Source organism: Gopherus evgoodei, chromosome 3 (assembly GCF_007399415.2).
Source record: "Gopherus evgoodei ecotype Sinaloan lineage chromosome 3, rGopEvg1_v1.p, whole genome shotgun sequence".
Lineage (NCBI taxonomy): Eukaryota > Metazoa > Chordata > Testudines > Testudinidae > Gopherus > Gopherus evgoodei.
In genome coordinates this window covers 152,463,085-152,483,118 of record NC_044324.1, presented here as the reverse complement: position 1 = coordinate 152,483,118, position 20,034 = coordinate 152,463,085, and the positions used below count along the sequence as shown (strand labels likewise).

The 20,034-nt window shown below is 40.0% G+C and overlaps 1 protein-coding gene across 1 annotated transcript; it reads left to right on the top strand.

Annotated features, from left to right (window-relative positions):
• The first annotated feature begins 396 nt into the window (after nucleotides 1–396).
• On the top strand, nucleotides 397–16,697 carry HNRNPU (heterogeneous nuclear ribonucleoprotein U). The gene is made up of 14 exons (XM_030557032.1): nucleotides 397–1,216; nucleotides 2,195–2,309; nucleotides 2,423–2,496; nucleotides 5,764–5,903; nucleotides 7,544–7,643; nucleotides 8,903–9,015; nucleotides 9,437–9,700; nucleotides 10,046–10,165; nucleotides 10,727–10,855; nucleotides 11,251–11,419; nucleotides 11,926–12,171; nucleotides 13,335–13,531; nucleotides 15,114–15,185; nucleotides 15,561–16,697. The coding sequence occupies exons 1-14, from the start codon at nucleotides 508–510 to the stop codon at nucleotides 15,612–15,614; spliced, it is 2,502 nt and encodes an 833-aa protein (XP_030412892.1). The 5' UTR covers nucleotides 397–507; the 3' UTR covers nucleotides 15,615–16,697.
• Nucleotides 16,698–20,034: the final 3,337 nt, after the last annotated feature.

The following is a 20,034-nucleotide window of genomic DNA, read 5'->3' as shown; positions in this document are numbered from 1 at the left end:
GGATGATGATAACCACCTACCTTTGTATATTCCAAGTGGGGGCCAAGGCACAGAGCAGAGAAGGGACTTGCCTAAGGTCATACTTAGCTACTGATGTTACTTGTGCCTGTACCAGTGGCTCTTTGCTAAGATCACTAGTTGTGTTCCTCCTGCCCGGTGAAGGGTCCATACCTGCCCCTTGTGGCGCTAGAAAAGGTGGAGGTAGGCAAGGTTAAATGCGCTGGGGCGGGTATTTACGGTAGTGAGGTTGGAGAGGCGCTCGGCGGCATTTACGGTAACTGGAGAGGAAGGGGGTATATTGCGTGCGCGGGCAGGGCGGGCAGAGCTGCGTGCGCGGCCCCGCGAGGCGCGTCTCTCCCTCGCGAGCTCGGTGAAAGGATTTGGCGCCAGGCGGGTCCGCTCTGCAGCTGCCGCAGCCGCACGGAGCAGCCGCGCCACCCACCCACCCAGCCGCGTCCCACCGGGGCCTCAACCCAGCGCCGCCGTCCGACCGAGCCCAGCGCCGCCATGAGCTGCTCGCCCGTCAACGTGAAGAAGCTGAAGGTGTCGGAGCTGAAGGAGGAGCTGAAAAAGCGGCGTCTCTCCGACAAGGGCCTCAAGGCCGACCTCATGGAGCGGCTCCAGGCCGCGCTAGACCAAGAGGAGGCCGGCGGGGGAGGCCCTGCCAGCAGCGCTGCCGAGCCCGGCAACGGCAGCATGGAGGGGGAGGCGGCCGAGATCGGCCAGGAGGGAGGCCCCGACCAGGCCGCGGCCTCCACCGCCGAGGACGACGACGAGGAGGGGATGGAGGCGGTCGATGGCGACGCCATGGAGCTGGGCGAGGAGAACGGCGCGGGGGCTGGGGGCGGCCCGATGGAGGAGGAGGCGGGCGGCTCGGAGGAGGAGGAAGAGGAGGATGAGAACGGAGACGACCAGGGCTTCCAGGAGGGGGAGGACGAGCTCGCCGACGAGGAGGAGGCCGAGGCCGGCGACGCCAACGGGCACGGGGAGCAGCAGCCCCCGCAGCAGCAGCAGCAGCAGCCGCCGCCGCTCCTGCAGCCCCAGCAGCTGGGGCCCGCCAAGGAGGCGCCCGGGAAAAGCGGCGCCTCAGGACCCCCGGCAATGGCTCCTGCCGACCCGGCGGCTGCCGCCAAGTACCAGCCGCCGCCGCAGCAGGACAAGAAGAAAGCGGAAGGCGGCGGCGGAGGCGGCCGCCCCGGGGCCCAGGCAGTCGGGGGTGAGTGCGTGGCCGGGCCGCAGCGGCCTCCCCGGGGCTGAGGGGCCGGTCGCGGGGGGGCCGTTTCCGGGGTGAGGGATTCGTAGCTTAGCACGAGATCCGGGCCCATCCCCGCCGGCGGTGGGGTTCGCGCCCCTATCACGGCCGCGTGTCTCCCCGCGGGGGCGGGGGGGTCTCGGGCAGGCGGGACCGTTGTGCGAGGGCGGGACCGTTGCGCCGGTCTCTGAGCGCGGCGGGGGGTGAGGAGGGGGGTCGAGGGGAAGGGGCTGCTGCGCCGTGGGGGAGGGGCGGTTCCGGAGGGGCCGCTGGGGCGCGCTGTATTGTGCAAACGAACGCTGCGCGGTGTGACGTTGCTTCCGGCCTGGCTGCTCTTCGGGGGATCGCGTTTTTGGAACGTTCGGTACAATGGAGGCGGAATCCCCTTTCCTGCGGCCAGGCCCCATGCGGTGCGGCCCCGCCGCCAAGCTGCGCCTGGCCACGCGGAAAGGGGGGCGCTGCAGCTCTGTAGTGCCCTTGTGCGCAGCTCCAGTGTGTCCTACAGGGAGCCGTGGGGGAGGGGAAGGAAGATAGATAGAAATGGTCTATTTAATGCAGCGAGTTACTACTAGTCTCTTTTCCGCTTAACCTTCCTGTGCCCTGAGCGCAGCAGGTGTCTTCTCTGTGCAGGAACAGTATAAATGAGGTCATATTATTCTTGCCACATTTTTCACAGGTCTGACAATTCACGAGGTAACTTTCAATAATTTTCAGACCACATTATTGTCAGAACAGATAGGACAACTCTGCATTTCTTTTCTCTTAATTTTAAGAGATCGCTATGCCAGATGTTAACATAATTTTTCTGGCAGCTAGGTGGTGTGCTCTTAAATTTTAATTTGAAACCTAACGTTTAGGGAAACACTAACATGTACAAATTAAAATGCATTTCTCAACCAGGGTTACCTTAAACATATTTTTTATTTAAATTACTTTCTATAGGAGATACTAAAACAGAACAACAAAAAGCTAGTGATAAAAAGAGAGGTGTGAAGAGACCACGTGAAGACCATGGCCGGGGATATTTTGAATACATTGAGGAAAACAAGTACAGCAGGTAGAGAAACTTAAAACAATTTAAATATTATTAGAGGTCTATCAATGAAAAGCCCTGAAAGCTAGGTATTAATTCCACTTTGTAAAACCAAAATGTATTCTGTTGGTTTGTAGGGCCAAATCTCCTCAACCACCTGTTGAAGAGGAAGATGAACAGTTTGATGACACAATGGTTTGTCTTGATACTTGTAAGTATATCTGCTTTTTTGACTCTAGTGACAAGCTCCCGGCCCTCTCTCCTTCCCCCTCACCCCCGCCTTTTTTTTGTTTTTTTTTTTGTTTGTTTTTGGAAACTAGCTTGCTGAACTTAGTAGGAACAAACAGGTTGACTCACCAGTAAAAGCTACCTGTGAAGAACTTCAGAGTGCCATTTTTCTGCTTTTTATGATATATGAAGAGAGCCTGAAAGGCTTTACTTTGAAATAGCACCCCTGATTTTGATGGGGGGAGGGGTTTCAGGATTTATATTGCAAAGGGGTATATCAAATATATAACTAACACCTTCCAAAATGTTCACCAATTACTAAAACAGGTGTTAACAAATGAGATTCAAAGTTGGGAGAATGATGTACAGTGAGGGCATAAACCAAGTGAAAAGAAACTCGAGCTGGTTTAAATAGAGAATTTGATTGTGAAATGGTATATACAGGCTCAGTTATACTGTATAGCCTTTTTAACTTGGGAGGGAAGAGGCAGTTTGCCACAATTTCAAAGATTAAACAATACAGTGATAAGAGAGTACATATTGTGATGACGTAACTGCTTTTTGGTTCGCTTAAGCCCTGTTCTACAAGAAGTAGTCTTTGCATTGATATTAATAAGTTAGAACAAACCATTAGTTGACTTGTAACTGGTTGTTAGTCATTAGTGCAGAAAGTAGAAATGTGTTGGTATTGTGTACAAACTTTGTACAGCTGTAAAGTCTTACTGTCAGTCATCTGTAATGTCATCTGTGCATTAGTTTCAGAATTAGTTCAGCACTAATACGTCCAGTTCCAACCATGTGTGTGATTGACTTATGCAGAGTAGTAAATTTATAAAGGGGAGAGAATTACCAACTTGTGAGCCCTTGATGCTGCCACTAAGGGTAAAGCGACGGGGAAAGGACACTAGTTCTCCCAGTTATGGCATGTCACTAGCATTTAAGGGTCTCTGAATAAAGCAGTACCATATTTTCTACAGTGCCTTGACACAACGGACAGTTACAATGTCAGTTTAAAAAGAAACCTTATCCAATCTGTTAGACATCTGCAAATTATATCCTTCACTTTCATTAAAGAGAGAACAGTTTAGATGACACTTGTCTAAAAATATTATACATAGTAGTAGTGTTGAAAGTAACGCTAAGATGACTATTGCTGAAAATTATAGAAATGTTTCATATTTCAGCTTGTTTCTCTGCATATTTTGACACCATTTTGTCATCTGTTTCTGCTCTTTGTGGAGAAACTTTTTAAAACTGGGAAAATTTAGATTGACAGTCACATCAACAGAGAATACGGGTTAGATGTAGTTTAAGAAACTTAAATTTTTTTTTTTTTTTTTTTTTTGGAAAGTACCTAGCAGTTAATTCAGTTTAATAGTGTTTCTTGACAGACTAGATTTCATTCTTAATTGAAGACTGCTAGTCGTAAGCAGCTGTCTTTTAATGATAGAACTTTGAGTGCCTAAATAATAGCCGTGGTTTTATTGCACTGCTAGTAGTGGTCTAGTTTTCTTGAACACAAGTAGTTATACCATTGAAATGCAGTCATCTTTACACAGATTTCAACTTAATATGAGCAGTGGCATGAGGAAACACTGTGTGCCTTGGTGGCCTGTATTTGCTAGGGTCTGCCACAATTTTTAGATTGCATTAAATTTCTACTTGTCAGCCTCTGGGCAACATTGATCGAAATTATATGTTCTTGACACTTCCATACAAAGGAGTGTTAACTTTCTAAATTAAAAACTTTAAATGTTTTTACAAAACAGGTAAGCAAAACTGTGCAAATGTATATCTAATCAGTTTCACTTTCTGGTTTGTATGCAATAATATGTGGAGGATATGGGAAGTGTCCTGAGAACTATGAATGAAAAGTGTTTAGTAGTAGTACAAAATAAATTTCAGTTGCAAACATCATGGTTGTAGAAGGGGGTCATTCCATACAAACAAAATGAGAATTCTGGTAATACTAAGCTCCTTAAATCTTAGACCTAAAATATGTATCCTGTTAAGACTTCTTAGTTTTTAAGAATATCACAAGATGCAGCATGTAAAACAGTACAGTTCCTCTGCATAGACTGGTTACTGTTAACTTTTAACACTTCTGTGCTGTTCTAAATACAAGTGGGAAGGCAAGTCTTATACATGGGCAGGATAATATATAGTTTGCTAAATTTTAGCATGGCTGTGGCTTCTAGTACGTTCTTGGGCACTTCAGGGGTTGCATCCCACACCTCGCATCCCCATGGTACATTGGCTTGTTATGGCTTTAGATCTACTGTTTTTGTTCTCTAGAGGCTTCCATGGTGTTACTGGTTTCAGTTTTGACATGCTTTTTGGGGCTAAGGTTCCAACTGTGCACTAGTAGTGTGGTTTTTGTTTAGTTGTTTTTGTTCCCATGTGGCACTTTTTTATAATTTTTGAAGGATCATCTGCTGCTATGCTCTCTCCGTGTAAGCTTACCTATTTCTGATTTGGAGTATTTAATTTCAAGCCAATTAAAATAAATATGGCTACTTGTTAGTAACATAGACAATTTATATATAAATAAAAAAAATATGAGAGCTTTAGGTACTTGTTTGTATATTGTTGTTCTTTAGAGCCTGTTGTATAAACTGTTAGTACCTATAGGTGTTCAAGGCTATTTTTGATGTCTGCCTGTAAACAGTTACACCACATGGTAAATAGAAATTAGAAATAAATAAACAGTGGCGTGTGGACTTACTAGCAACATGTTTTTATAGGAAATTGGGAAACTTCAATAAACTGATTCGGAACACACTTCCTCAGGGCTTTCTGGTTGATCAGCTGTCTGGGCTGGGAAAGTACACCAATATTTAGCAAACCAGTTGGTTTATTGAAGCGTGGAGAAGTGTCCATATCCAGGAGCAGGACAGCTGTGTTCTGGTCATGCCTCATTTGGAATAACTTTGAAAAAATAAATACTGAAAACGATACTGAGCGCTTTCTGAAATTAATTGTAACTAAATTTAATAAATTGTATGCCAAAACTTTCTAGCATGAGTGCCTAAAATTAAATCTAAGTCATATCAGAGCATCTAAATAATGAGTTTCATGAGTTCTGAGCCCACTTGCAATCAACTGCTTGGCACTTTCTATAGTCAAATCACTTATTTAAGTGCCCCAAATTTAGACATTCATACTTAGCAATACTTATAAACTAATCTGTTTTAATTTCAAACATACATATGAATAGCAGTAAACAGTATAATTTTTATTATATTGACAGATAACTGCGACTTACATTTTAAAATCTCAAGAGACCGTTTTAGTGCTTCCTCTCTGACCATGGAAAGTTTTGCCTTTCTCTGGGCTGGAGGGAGAGCTTCCTATGGAGTTTCTACAGGCAAAGTCTGCTTTGAAATGAAGGTAAATCAGATTACTGTTTTTAGTGGGGAATGATCTTGAGCATGTGTAAAAACTTAATTATTGGTCATCTTGGTATAGCTCAAATTTTACAGAAATATAATTCCATTCAGTTGTAGCTAGATCAGATGGGATAAATCCAGAGCATGGGGTTTTTAATCACTTTCTCTATAGACCAGAGGAACAATTTTATTTAAAACATGAAAAATAACAAACTTTATTGGCAAAAATGCTTTTTATACAAAGACTCTACAAAATGCAGAGATTTACATTTGAATCATGTAGCTATAAACAAGGCTTGAAAAACTTACCTGACACCAACTAGTCAAGACCAGAGGATTGTGCTTCATGCCACCTACAGTCTATAAAGGAATAAAATGCTACTGTATTTAGTTGTAATTTAACCCACCAATCTCATTCCTGGCCATACCCAGTCATCTGCTTATGCCACAGGAGTTGGTAACTTTACCAGGCAACTAATAGTCAGGACTCAGTCTTCTAGCTGAAGCCAGCATTGATCAAGGTGGGAAAGTAGTGCTGTAGATGGTCTACGGCCATGTCGGAAGCCAACACTTTCCACCTGCCGGGAAAGGGGTGGGTGCTGAAATTACTAGCAGGTATTGGTCCTTGTCTTGGCTCACTGCCTTCAGCTTATGTCTTAAATTCTTAAGCCTTTTCCTTTCATGCACCCTGTGCACAATTGTAGTTGCTTTTTATTCTCCTTTCATGCAGTACCCTTAGGCCTTGTGGCTGCTGCAAGGGTTGGTAGGTGGGTATCTCCTTTTACCCAGGCTCCCTTACTGTATTATTCTTGGTGCCTGCTGCCATTGCCATTACTGCTGCAGCTCCAGTTGTCTTCAAGTCAGTGTCATTATGCTTATATGACTTTGAAGCGCAGAGGATTCCGGTTAGTTTTCACTTGATACAACTTGGCAAAGATCGGAGCAGCAGCAAGTATATGGCAGCTACCTGTCTATATATTTATGGGGACTTAAGGATTTTTTTTCTTCTTTTTTCTTTGTCATCATAAGAGTAGTATGTCTTTAAAGAAAGCATAGGTTCTGCAAAAGCTGATACTCATAACATTTACCAAAAGAGCTGTTTGCTATCAGTCCCTTGCTATAAAAGAAATACTGTTAAGCTTTAAACTGTCCTTGTATCACTACAGCCAAAACACTGGCTTAATTTCTTCATGTAATACTGCGCTTTAATCTGTACCGTATTGGCTAGAATAATGTTCACTGTCTTGTGCATGCAGAGTAGTGGCATATTACCATGCAGAAGAGTCAAATGGATTTTTTGTTCAACGTAATACTAATTTTAAAGTTAGAAGGGCTCCTTATACGTCAAATGCCCTAGCCTCCCCATAAACAAAGCTCTTGAAGTCACATGCACCTTTACGTCCTTAGCTAGAAGATGTAAGTACTTGGTAGCTGACTTGTAGTTCCAGGAAGTTTTAACTCAGACTGCTTAACTCTTTCCCCATGCCAACCCTTCCCTCCTTCCCCCCAGTAGTGCCTGAAAATGTGGTAGGCTCTTACTTGTACTTAATAATTTGAAGCCTGTATTAAGAGGTGATGCAAAATATCTTCAGGAACCTGATATTTCATTTCACTTTTTAATCATTTTTTGTTTAAAAACAGGTTACAGAGAAGATTCCTGTTAAACATCTGTATACAAAAGACATTGACATACATGAAGTGCGAGTTGGCTGGTCACTGAATACAAGTGGAATGTTGCTTGGTAAGACTTCAAAATATGTCAGTCAGTATTACTTAAATTTAGCTAAAAGGCATTCAGCCTTTTTTTGATGACCACCTCATTTCTTATGGAGTAACTGAATCTGTATAGGCTTTTTTAAACTGTTGGTGATGCCTCCTAAACACGCTAAGATAGGCATTGTATCAAGTGATTCCGTGAAGGCAGTGGCTTTGAAAGAAGGGTACACTTCTTGGGCCAAAACAGGTTGGTTTTTAAATATAGGTGTACGGGCTACTTGACTTTGCAAGAGCTGTGCTTCCCTCTTAATGATAAAAAGCATCAGCTGTGTAGAATAATTCTGTATAATTTTTGCTCTGCATATCACCTGTGTGCCATCAGCACAAGACTGACTTGAAGAGCAGATTGCTAAGTATGTTGGCACAAGTCCAGAGAAAGAAACACAGGTATTACACTCAGAATTATTAATAGGAAAATAAAGAATTATGTGGTGATTCTACCAAAAATCTTTTACTTTTGAAAATGAGTAGGAGGGAAGAGTACTCTGCTGGATGAAAGGAAATTATTCTCCTAGTATTCTGCTGTTTAAATATTTAACACCCACCATCTTTGTAGATAATATTTGAGTTCCGTCTGTTTCTGCTGCAGCAGCTGTAAACTAATATTTTTAAAGGGATGCTAGTGCACAAACTGTTCATCATTTAAGATAGTTTTAATACCTGTGTCTGCTGCACTTGTTGAAATGTTCACTATTGAACAAATAGTAATTTGGAGTAGCATCTGATGATGGTATAGGCTCCTTAAAGATGGTTCTTAGCTGCCATCTAATTCGTTTCAGTAAAAGTCAAGTGTGTGTTAAAAACTAAAGATGTCCATTTTGACAGTTTATAAGGTAGAATTTGGGAACTGTGAGTAGAGAAAGTCAAGAACTTCAAGGATCTAACAATCTATGCTGTACATTTTTTTATTATTATTATTATTATTTTTTTTTTAATACTGGAAATATTTAAAAGACCAGTGTGCTGGAAAACAGATGGCCTTAGAGTAATTTGGAATATCTGATTTATTTGTGTCGATGTCTAGCTGCTTTTTTTTTCTCTTATATTGGAACTCCTGCTAGATAATGGCCTGCGGTGAAGTACTTGGAAAATGAGACACAGCACAGTTCATTTGAATGAATATAAACTTTTTTAGAATGTTGACAACTACTTTAAAAGTAGTTAATCTAGAACACAAGATTGTAGCTAGTCACTGTAGCTTTAATTTATCTTTTCTTTCACCAGGTGAAGAAGAATTTTCTTATGGATATTCTCTAAAAGGAATAAAGACATGCAATTGTGAGACTGAAGACTTCGGTGAGAAGTTTGATGAAAATGATGTGATTGCATGTTTTGCTGTAAGTTCTCTACTATTTCTCTGTTTTTGAAACTTGAATTTTCTGGCTTAGTTATGTGGAAAAGGCTGACCTGATTTTAAAAAACTGGAGCAAGATACTTGTATCTTAAAGATTCTGGTTAATTTTCTTAGTGTTGGTATATTATTTGATGCTTGTTTAACTCAGTTAAAGCCATTTTCTGTATAGAAGATATTTACATTATACAAAGTGATAACTTTTTTATCTACATTATCTTAAGGGCTGCAAAACTTTAAATAAGATTGTTTGGTTACTTGTATTGTGGACAAAAAGTGGAAACTGAGATTCCATCATGAAGCCTTGATAAAAGGAAACTTGAAGTGATTATATACAGAGTACTTGGATTCCTCCTAATTTGGTCTTTATACTGTGCAAGTTGAACTTTTGTTTCATATATTAACAGAATTTTGAAGGTGATGAAGTGGAACTCTCGTATTCCAAGAATGGGCAGGATCTTGGTGTTGCATTCAAAATCAGTAAGGAAGTTCTTGATGGGCGACCACTCTTCCCACATGTTCTCTGCCATAACTGTGCAATTGAATTCAACTTTGGTCAGAAGGATGAACCCTACTTTCCCGTACCTGAAGAGTATAGCTTCATTCAGAAGGTTCCATTAGAAGATCGGGTTAGAGGACCAAAGGGACCTGAACAAAAGAGAGACTGTGAAGTAAGTTTGATTGTTTTCAAAAAAACTAATATTTTAAAGCATAATTACAGTAATCCTATTGAAAATCTTACTACACAACTAGCTTTGTCCATCTGTGTGGATGCTAGTTCTCGAAACAAGTAACTTATGATGTTTAAAATCGTAAAATTTTTGAGATTGGGCATTCTATAAAGTTTACCAGTTTGGACCCATTCTGATTTTTCTCCATATTTTAACTACATGAAACAATTAAAGCAATAATTGGCATATTTATGGCCACATTTTTTTGATAAGCTGCCAATTAGCACAGCTTCTGTATTTGGCATTTCACTTTAAACTATAACAACCTAAACCATGTCATAATAGGTGGTAATGATGATTGGCTTGCCTGGAGCTGGGAAGACCACATGGGTTTCCAAACATGCAGCAGAAAACCCTGGAAAATACAATATCCTTGGAACAAATACTATTATGGACAAAATGATGGTAAGTAGTGACAAGGCTGAGGTCTGTCAGTAGATTTTATAAAAGTTGAAAGCTTGCTTGGATTTTTTTTTTCTTTCCCATATTGTTTGTGGTCTTAAATGGCAAAGTATTGAATAGTTGTTTTGGGAGACTTAAGGAATTTTGACTAAACAAAGTAAATATAGCATGAATTACAGCAGGCTTCTAAACCTTATGTATGTTCTTAGTAGAAATCAGGTTTCTTTGGTTGACCTGCTAGTTATGAAATGTTAAGTATTTTTGGCCTGTATTGCTTTTTGAGCATGGATTCTAAATTCTGACATGGATTGTAATGCAGTAATTGTTTTTGCATGATGTCTGTGGTGATTTATAAAGGGAAATATTGCTCACGTGCCATAGCAGACTTTTTAAAGAATCACTGTTCCTTTGTGGGATATTGTTAAGAACACCAATTCAAATGAGTTTGAGTGCTTCACTTGGCTTGAAAAAATTAAGCCTTCAGTGCCAGATAAAAACACTTAACAAAGGAATAGGTCAGCAACAGGAGGAGTACTACTATAACTTTGGAATATGTTTCTGTAGGTTGCAGGTTTTAAGCGGCAGATGGCTGACACTGGAAAACTTAACACGCTGTTGCAGAGAGCCCCGCAGTGTCTTGGCAAGTTCATTGAGATTGCCGCTCGTAAGAAGCGGAACTTCATTTTGGATCAGGTATAAGTTAATGTATGAAATTAATTTTTAAATTAGAATGGAAATAACTCAGTGGGATTCAGATTTAAAATCTAGCAGCTGTTTCTTGCGCTCGTCTGCTTTTCCTACTTACCTCATTGAGGAGGCCAAAGGTTGAACTGTACTACCAGCATTTTTAATCACTTCATGTGTCATTTAAGCTTTCTCCAAAATTGTGGGGTGTTGAGGGAAATAGTGTTCACATCCAAAGTGTGTAAAAATTTTTGTAAAGGTGCACCATGCTACATCTGTCCTTCCACTTACATGTAAAAGTCATTGCAAGCTCTTGTAGAGATGAAATTTATACACCATAAGTTTAACTTCCTTTAGTTCTGACAATGACAGCTACGTGTAGTAAGTTACTGCATTTTTTTCAGACAAATGTGTCTGCAGCTGCGCAGAGGAGAAAAATGTGCCTGTTTGCAGGCTTCCAGCGCAAAGCAGTTGTTGTTTGCCCAAAAGATGAAGACTACAAGCAAAGAACACAAAAGAAGGCAGAGGTGGAGGGAAAAGATCTTCCAGAGCATGCAGTTCTCAAAATGAAAGGCATGGAACATAATCCTATACTGTGTTTTAGGATGTTGAGTATCTGTTTAAAGGGATAATGTAAATTTTTAGACTTCAAATTTGCTTACCTTAAAACAGTTACACTAAAACCTAGAAACTGGAAGACTATTGTAGCTTTGTTAGACAACACTATATTGTGTGTTCCCTCTGCTGCAGTCCTTAATACTACTCAGTCATGCTGATATGCTCCATGCAGATGCACAAAGCTGTCGTGGCATAAAGTGCCCTATTAAAAAAAACCAAACAAACAAAAAACATTGATGTTTGTTCTGAGTGCAGGTTTCAAAAAATTAACAGGCAGAATATTTTAGCTTTGGATAGTGTTAGCAACTTCTTGGTGAACTGTTTGCTTCACTTACCGCTCCTCAGTTTTGTCTTCATATTCAGTGATTCAGTTTCTGGAATTTTGTCCCTGCACTTGGAGGAGGAGTGAGTAATTGCGTCTCAGTGGGTATTCTGAACATCCAGGGTTTTCTCCTTTATAGGAAACTTCACGCTGCCGGAGGTAGCAGAATGTTTTGATGAAATAACCTATGTAGAATTACAGAAAGAGGAGGCTGAGAAGCTCTTGGAACAATATAAGGAAGAAAGTAAAAAATCTCTTCCTCCTGAGAAGAAACAGAACACTGGCTCAAAGAAGAGTAACAAAAAAAGTGGTAAAAATCAGTTTAACAGAGGTGGCCAGAGAGGACGTGGAGGATTCAACATGCGTGGCAACTTCAGGGGAGGAGGTAGGCCTAGAAACAGACCTGTTAACTTTATAGACATTTCTGGCTTTGATGTTCGCCTTTGACTGTAGCTGGTTCATTACCTTTATGCTGGGGAAAGCTTAACTTCAAATACACTTGAAGAGGAAGTCAAGGCATTAGCAAAATATACTCCTTCATAAGCTGAATATTTTTGGTAAAAAATGTTTCAGGGTAGCAGCTGTGTTGGGCTATATCCACAAAAAGAACAGGAGTACTTGTGGCACCTTAGAGACTAACAAATGTATTTGAGCATAAGCTTTTGTAGGCTACTGCCCACTTCTTCAGATCCGAAGAAGTGGGCTGTAGCCAATGAAAGCTTAGGCTCAAATAAATTTGTTAGCCTCTAAGGTGCCACAAGTACTCCTGTTTGTTTATGGTTTAACAAAAAGTGACTCCTCAAAGAGCAGCTTATAAATGGGTCGACACCAAGATTTGATTTTAAACTCTCTGGAATCATTTAATTGAATACATTGTTGTTCTTGTTTTTTTAACCTGGAGCGTTCACAGGCACTGAGCCCCTCAGCTCGCCGTAGCCGCAGTTCGCTATTCCCAGCTGATGGGAGCTGTGGGAATGGTGAACCGTGGCCACGAGGAGCTCTGCCTGTGAATGCACCAGGTTAAAAAAAAAAAAAAAGAGAGTCCTGACCTGCCAGTGGTTTACCCTCATGGGCTGGGAGCCAAAATTTTCCAACCCCTGAAATACAGGGTTGACTTATGAGAGGGTCGTGCAGTTTTTGCTATTTTTACTTATCCATTTTTGTGCGGGTTGGCTAATGAAGGGTATATATGGTGACTTAAATTAGTCCATAATTTAGAGGGAACTAGAGATCCTATACTGTATTCATATGGCTTGTCAAAGGCATTGCTGCTGAATTTTCACATTTGGATTTAGTGTTTAGTTTTGCACTGTATTGGTGTCTCTGGATGTTTTAATCAGGTATCAGAAATTTCTTATTCAGGCATTCTTTTTCATTTGAAGCCAGTGGGCTTGGAATCCAAATCCATTAGGCAAAACAAATCTTCATTAAAATGTAGTATGTGTAAAACATAGGATTTGAGATATATGTTGGCTGTATCAGACAATAGTTTTCATATAAAAAAGAATTGTCAAACAGATGCATGGTTTTTGTTTTTTCTTCCTATAGTCCCTGGGAACCGTGGTGGATACAACAGGAGAGGTGGCAATATGCCTCAGAGAGGAGGTGGCGGCGGTGGTGGCGGCGGCAGTGGGGCAATTGGCTATCCATACCCTCGTGGCCCTGTCTTTCCAAGCAGAGGTGGTTACTCAAACAGAGGAAACTATAACAGAGGTGGAATGCCCAACAGGGGGAACTACAACCAGGTAGGTAATGCATTCTGTAGGTGTGCTAAAGTTGACTTGCCAGGTATTTAAGGCAATTTCTTATTTGAAAGGTTGCAGTAGTAATTTACAAATTTGCAGGTTGAAGCATGTTGATTCACAGTTGAAAAAACAAGTCTCCTGTGATAGTGGTATGGTGAGTTTGTGTTTAAAAGGCCTGTCTACTTTAGGTAATTTTGGCACTTGCTCACACACATGGCACCAAACCTTTATTAAACATGCTTAGAGCTGGTGCATCTGGTTTAATTGGGAAGATTTTAAGCCTTTGCTCCTGTTAAATAGAAAAAATTTAGAGTTCTTGTTTTTGCAGTCTAAGCACAAGCTTCCTACATAACAGTTAACTGATCTAATAGAAGTGTTGACATAGAATTGTTAAGTGAAAGGGACAGCACCTGTATAAAATGCTTCTGAAAAATCCCAAATTAAGAAAGCATTTTCACAAATTTAATAGCAGTAACTCAGTAAATGAATGTACTTGTTTTATGGAACATGTGGAGAGGCATATATAAGCTCAGAATTGCAGGAGCTAGCATATCCAGACTACTAAGACATGAAAAATAACACTAGGAACTGTGTTCCATGTACACAGTCCCTGGGATCTCCCAAGATGTACAGCTATGTAAGGCTCCCCTCACATCATTGCAAGTAAAGTGAAATGTATCTGAAGGAGTAAGTTTAATAACAAAAGGGATGCAGAAAGGAAATATGAATTTTAACTGCTTCAGGCACTACAACCCAACCTGTGCACTGCTCATGGTTTAGGAGTGGCTATGGGACCTCCTTATGACTGGCCATGTCACTTGTATGATATGTGAGGACAAATGTATCCCAATTTTGGGGGCTGATCTAGTGCATGATACATCAGTTAAGCAAACAGTTAAGTATTCTGAGTATCTCACAATAGCTGTTTGTGATCTTAACAGCATCAGGAACTTAATTGCTACTCTTTCAAATGGACAGACTTCAGTGGAGGCATTCAAAAGTTTATGTTGAATTATCTTGGACTGTTAAAGAGCCAGCAGATGGAGCTCAAGCTAATAGACTTACTTGAGAAACTTCCCAAACACTGATGCTAAACCAGAATGCTGCATTTCTTCCAGTATAGTGAAAATTCTTAAGTACACTTCCATAGTGTGGCTTGTATCCCAAACTCTATGCACCACCCTTTTCTCTCATTAAATAAACCATATCTTTGCCTGATCACATAATATCCTTGTGGCGACTGCAGCGTGAAAGAATAGGAACCTATTTTGTATTTATAGTTGTCTTAATAGAATTAGCCAGCTGGAAATGAGTCAAAACTGGATTAGCCAGTTGTTCAGACCACCAACAGCAGCAGTTTGAGAGCTACTGGTTTATGAAAGCTATCAAATCCAAAACCCTCACCAAATATAAATCGCTGAAACAATGGAGAGAAATGTAAGTGTTTTAAGAGCTTTTCAGTGTCTCTCCAAGGTTTGTACCATGACACGTGCACTAATAAGTTTTGGATTCTTGTGCATACCCTTCTGGAATATGGCCTACAACAGATATAGTCGTGTTCTAAAACACCTTCTTCTTACAGAATTTCAGAGGAAGGGGAAATAATCGTGGCTACAAAAACCAATCTCAGGGCTACAACCAGTGGCAGCAGGGTGTAAGTAACTTCTGAGACTTTTCTTTAAGTCCTTAGGAATTGACTCACTAACATGTGAAAATGCTGTGCAAAGTTGTCTCGAAAGTCTAGGATATGCTGTTCAAAGTCTAGGATATCTTGCATTCCAGCTGTGGCTTATATGCTTATAATGGCTGTCAGTATATTTGGTTTCTTCTCAGTATGGCATTAACATTAAACAGTATGACGCCTCCTGTTTCTTACACAGTTCAGATATTACTGCCAACTGAAAAGTTGTTTTTCCCTGGTTAGTTAGCTGTCATCTAATTTCCTTGTAAATATATTTAATGTAGGAAAGTGAGCTGTGAGTAATGTCTGGTTACAGTTCAAAATTAATTATTTATCCATCTATTGCAGCAATTCTGGGGTCAGAAGCCATGGAGTCAGCATTATCACCAAGGATATTATTGAATACCCAAATAAACGAACTGATACATATTTCTCCAAAACCTTCACAAGAAGTCGACTGTTTTTCTTTAGTAGGCTAACTTTTTAAACATTCCACAAGAGGAAGTGCCTGCGGGTTCCTTTTTTAGAAGCTTTGTGGGTTGATTTTCTTTTCTTTTTCTTTTTTTTGTACATTTTTAATTGCAGTTTTAAAGTGATTCGTAAGAGAACCTCAGCATTGTGCACGATAAGAGAATGTGTCAGTATTTCAGGGTTCTACATTTTATCTGTAAAATGTGACTTTTTTTTTTTTTACCACAACAAAAGTAAAACGTTGCTTTGTACCTGGTGTCTTTTTATTAAAGAATTTTCTCCTTTTTCCTCCCTTCCCCAATTTCTAGGAAACAGTCGTGAGTCATTGTCACAATTGAATAGAAATGTTAGCAACCAGATTCATGTTGAGGCTCATAGTGGCCCTCATGAATATCATGAGACTATGTAATGCTCATATTACACTCCATCCTCTCTATGCGGTTTCTGGGTGGAGGGATTGGGAAAGCAAAAGTTTCTAGCAATAACTAGAAAGGTTTTATAAGATTGGAGTTCTGCAAAACTTGGGGCAAAGAGGAAACCTAGAGCTAAATAGTGAAGGTGGAGTGCATGTAGAAGAGCTCTTAAAGTGTAAAACTTGGTTGCATTAATTGTGAAGGCTCAAACTTGTGAAGGTACAACACCATGAATTCTTTTCCATTTGTTCTGCATTTTGATTCTGAAAAGAAGCTGGCTTTGCCCATTTCTTATTAAACAAAACTTGTTGTAAATCCAGTTGTCTAATGGGATCTATATGAAGTTAGCTGTGTGTCTGTATAACCCCTTTCCCCCAAAATACTGTATACCTAGTGTGCTTGTAGTAGTTACTCCACCATTTTGTAAGCTAATGAAACTGTGAGTCACCCATTTTATATCTAATTTTTAATCATGTCAATTCTCAAATGGGTGTATCTCCTTAGCCTGCTGATTCCTTTTTCTCTTAAAAAAAAAAAAAGTAGGTGGAGAAATTTAACTTTAGACGTTTGTTTGCAATAAAATAAATTCATTTTACTCTTGTTTTGGGATTCTCGCCATCAAGGTCTAAAATCCCTTTTTAAAACTCTTCAGAGGAAGAAGAGAATGTACAAACTATTATGTTGGACAGCTCCAATGCTTTACTCTGTACACTCTAAAAATACTGAAATGAAAACTGGTGGCTTCTGTAGTAGAAATATCAAAGTGGGATTTTGTTGCTGTGGAAAACTTGCTTGTAAAGGAACTACATTTATCAGTCTCATAAGACAACTGTTAACCTAGCTGAAAGAAAAGTCTTTCATTAAACTTTCATATGATAGTAAATTGTTCCGACCTAACATTACCACTGCATATGATCCTTAAACCCTCCACCTATCTTGAAGGAAGAAAGTCTTAAAAAAAAACTACGTAAGAGGCAGTCTTTTTATCAAATATTTGAGTTTTCTGGGGTTGAGAAATACGTAAAATGTACATCCCATGTATAATTCCATAATCTACTACAATAATACGTAAAGATTTAGCCTTTGATGTGGATTGTACTGACTGCTGTGTAAATCAGTTTAAAGAAATCCAGCTCTTGCTGTGAAATAGAAAATAGGGAGGGAAGAAAACAAAGGCCAACTGTAACATCTTAAAAGCTCCAGTTTTACTGTAGCAGCACTGTTCAATTATAAGCATATACACAATTGTAATGATGTTGTTAGTTAATTCTTGGCCTGCATAGATCACATTATATGGGCCAGATGGATACTGTTGACCTAAAGCTAGAATTATGACAGATGTAAATACATCTTACCACTAGTACAAAGAGGTAGGGACTCATTTTTTAGTTTTAAAACCTAGAACATGGTGATCCATTATAGCAGAAACTGACATCCTCTGTCCCGATGTAGAGACAAGTGGTGTGCACGTGAACAAAACAGGTTTTCTTTAAAATGTCACTTGGCTAGTGAAAGAAGTCCTGTGTAGTGTTGATGTTCAAAAATACTTCACTTCTTTTATTAAGAACTTGTAGCCATAGCAGCAGATGGTAATTGGGTACTAAGGCGGGGCCCCTCTCCTTCCCCCCAAAACTCCATACATCCTTCTGTGAGGTGGTGGTAGATAGTAGTAATAAAATTGCTTTGAGGAAAAAGAATTTCATGAATCAATCAATTTTTTCCCATAAAGATACTAGTTGCTGAAGCCAAGTGGGAACTCTAACCACAGTACCTCTCTTTGACTGGGAATCAAGCATTTTGAGTACTCAGTGGCATCAGAACACCTTTTTCTCTAGTACTGCTTAACGTTTTGCTCTTTTCCAATGTTTTGCTATATACATGATTTTCCTTCCTGTTAGTCTTTAAATATCAAACATAAGAGCATGTATTTTAAAAAAGGACATATGGATTATTTTTGTTTAGAAAACTAGTCTGATATGTAAGGTATCTTTGAGCATGCAATTTCAGTAGTCATGAAGACTACAAATGCAGTAAAAATGCTTTCTCTAAAAATTCTCTTGCAAACTCTGAGCTGTAAGAACAAACCTCTCCAATTAGCTTAAGATCTGTTATAAAAGTGGATGGGTAGGGTTCTGTGGCCTGCCTTGTGCAGGAGGTCAGACTAGATGATCGTATTGGTCCCTTCTGACCTATGAGATGCTGACTCTTGACATCTCTTCTGATCCTATAGCTGTTCTGTTTTGCACTGTTAAAATGTAGATTTTAGAAATCTCTATCCAAAAACACAAGCTATTTAAAATTTGAAGAAATTCATTCTTTAGTTTGATTACAAAGGCCTAGTCTTAAATAGGTTTTTTTTTTTTTTTCCCCTTAGCCAGCCAAGCAAGGGAGAGGCTTTTTCTGTAGTTTTAGTGAATCGTGTTTAAAGTTCAAAAAATGAGTGTATACATTTATTGGGCTGGTTAAGGTAGTGTATGAAGCTGGAATGTTAACTGGAGAGGGAGAATGGAAACTAAGTTGGGTTTAAACCTAGCCAGGTCACAGAGACTTATTCCTCATATGACCATTACTACACTTTCTGCATTTAAATTTTTAGTCTGAGTAAAAAAAATTAAAGGGATAACAAATCCATGAGAATTGTAATAATTACATGCTTTTCCCCCAAATTACTGGTCTCTTGGGTTACAAAAATGTGATTATTTCCCCACCCCTTGCTTCCAAAATGACTTGCCAAAAATCCCTACATTTGCAGTTAACTCCTGACTAAGGAAAAGCAACAGAAAATTTGCATGGAGCTGAGTTGATGAAACAGACTGTTTCAGCAGAGTATAAACCACAGCTGTCACCAAAGAGGGCTTGCCATCTGGCATATTAAGTAACCACTGGCATGTTATAAGGCCTTGTTTACACTGGAAAAAACTGCCCATTTTATAGCAGTTGCACTTCTGCTAGCTATGCTGTGAGTGCTCATAAAATGGGCTCTTATTTTACTTCCATGTCATAAAAAGTACTGGAGCTGCAGTGGTGGTGTAACTGGTAGAGTTAATAGTGTAGTGTAGACAAGGCTCTATTGTACACCTATTAGCAGTTCTGGTACCATACATATTGCTCAAACTTAATAACTTGTCTGGTAAAATTGCTTGAGTCTTTGCACTAGAACTTCCAACTATAGCTACCAGCTCCTGTAATATGGGCATTAATTTTTCTGGTTTCAATATACCCTAAGGATTTGTTTTCTATACTATCAATGAAATTCCACTTGTGACAGAAACCGGTTGCTAATATAGAGAGGACAGCCATCAGCATTTTCTAAAGCAGCCATGGTGGTAAAGCAACTGTAGGAGACATCCCAAAATACTTTGTGTGGGCACCCTGTGCCCTGAAGTTTTCAGAATGGGTGGCTCTAAGAAACTACACTCCCTTTAATGTGCTGGGAAAATGATAGGTACTGTACTGCTATACACTTTTATAGCAAATCTAGTAGAAGTTAGTGTGAAAGAAACCTTTTTGGAATTCTGTTTAAAATCCTGACTTGGAAAAAAGCTGTGTGTATGTGTTTCTTTTTTAACTGAGCTCTGAAAAGCCTAGTAAATAGGAAACTAGATTTTTGGGTCCACTCTTGCTCCCAACCCAGACTGGCTTGTCTCATCTGCCATATTGGCCTTATATACCACTATGAAATAGAACCATTACTGAACATAGTTGTCGGCAAACAATTCAGGTGACTTGGAGCTAAACACAAATGGCTCACTGAGCAGGGTTTGTCTTGACCTATGCTTACTCATTAAGTGTTCAGTTACAGTTCTGTTTTCTTGTTTAGATAAGTATGCTAGCAAGCTTAGTCCTTAATGGCAGCAACTATCTTTCTTTAGTTGACTGTTGTGGGAATTCATGTAGTATTTACAGCTTTCATTTTGATATAAAACACCTTGGTGGTT

What these genes read in the sequence shown, in the direction of transcription:
- HNRNPU (XM_030557032.1), top strand. Translation starts at nt 508, where the DNA reads ATGAGCTGCTCGCCCGTCAACGTGAAGAAGCTGAAGGTGTCGGAGCTG. An exon ending in AATGGTTTGTCTTGATACTT is followed by an intron (nt 2,497 to 5,763) that starts GTAAGTATATCT and finishes TTATATTGACAG; the next exon opens with ATAACTGCGACTTACATTTT. An exon ending in ACAACCAGTGGCAGCAGGGT is followed by an intron (nt 15,186 to 15,560) that starts GTAAGTAACTTC and finishes CATCTATTGCAG; the next exon opens with CAATTCTGGGGTCAGAAGCC.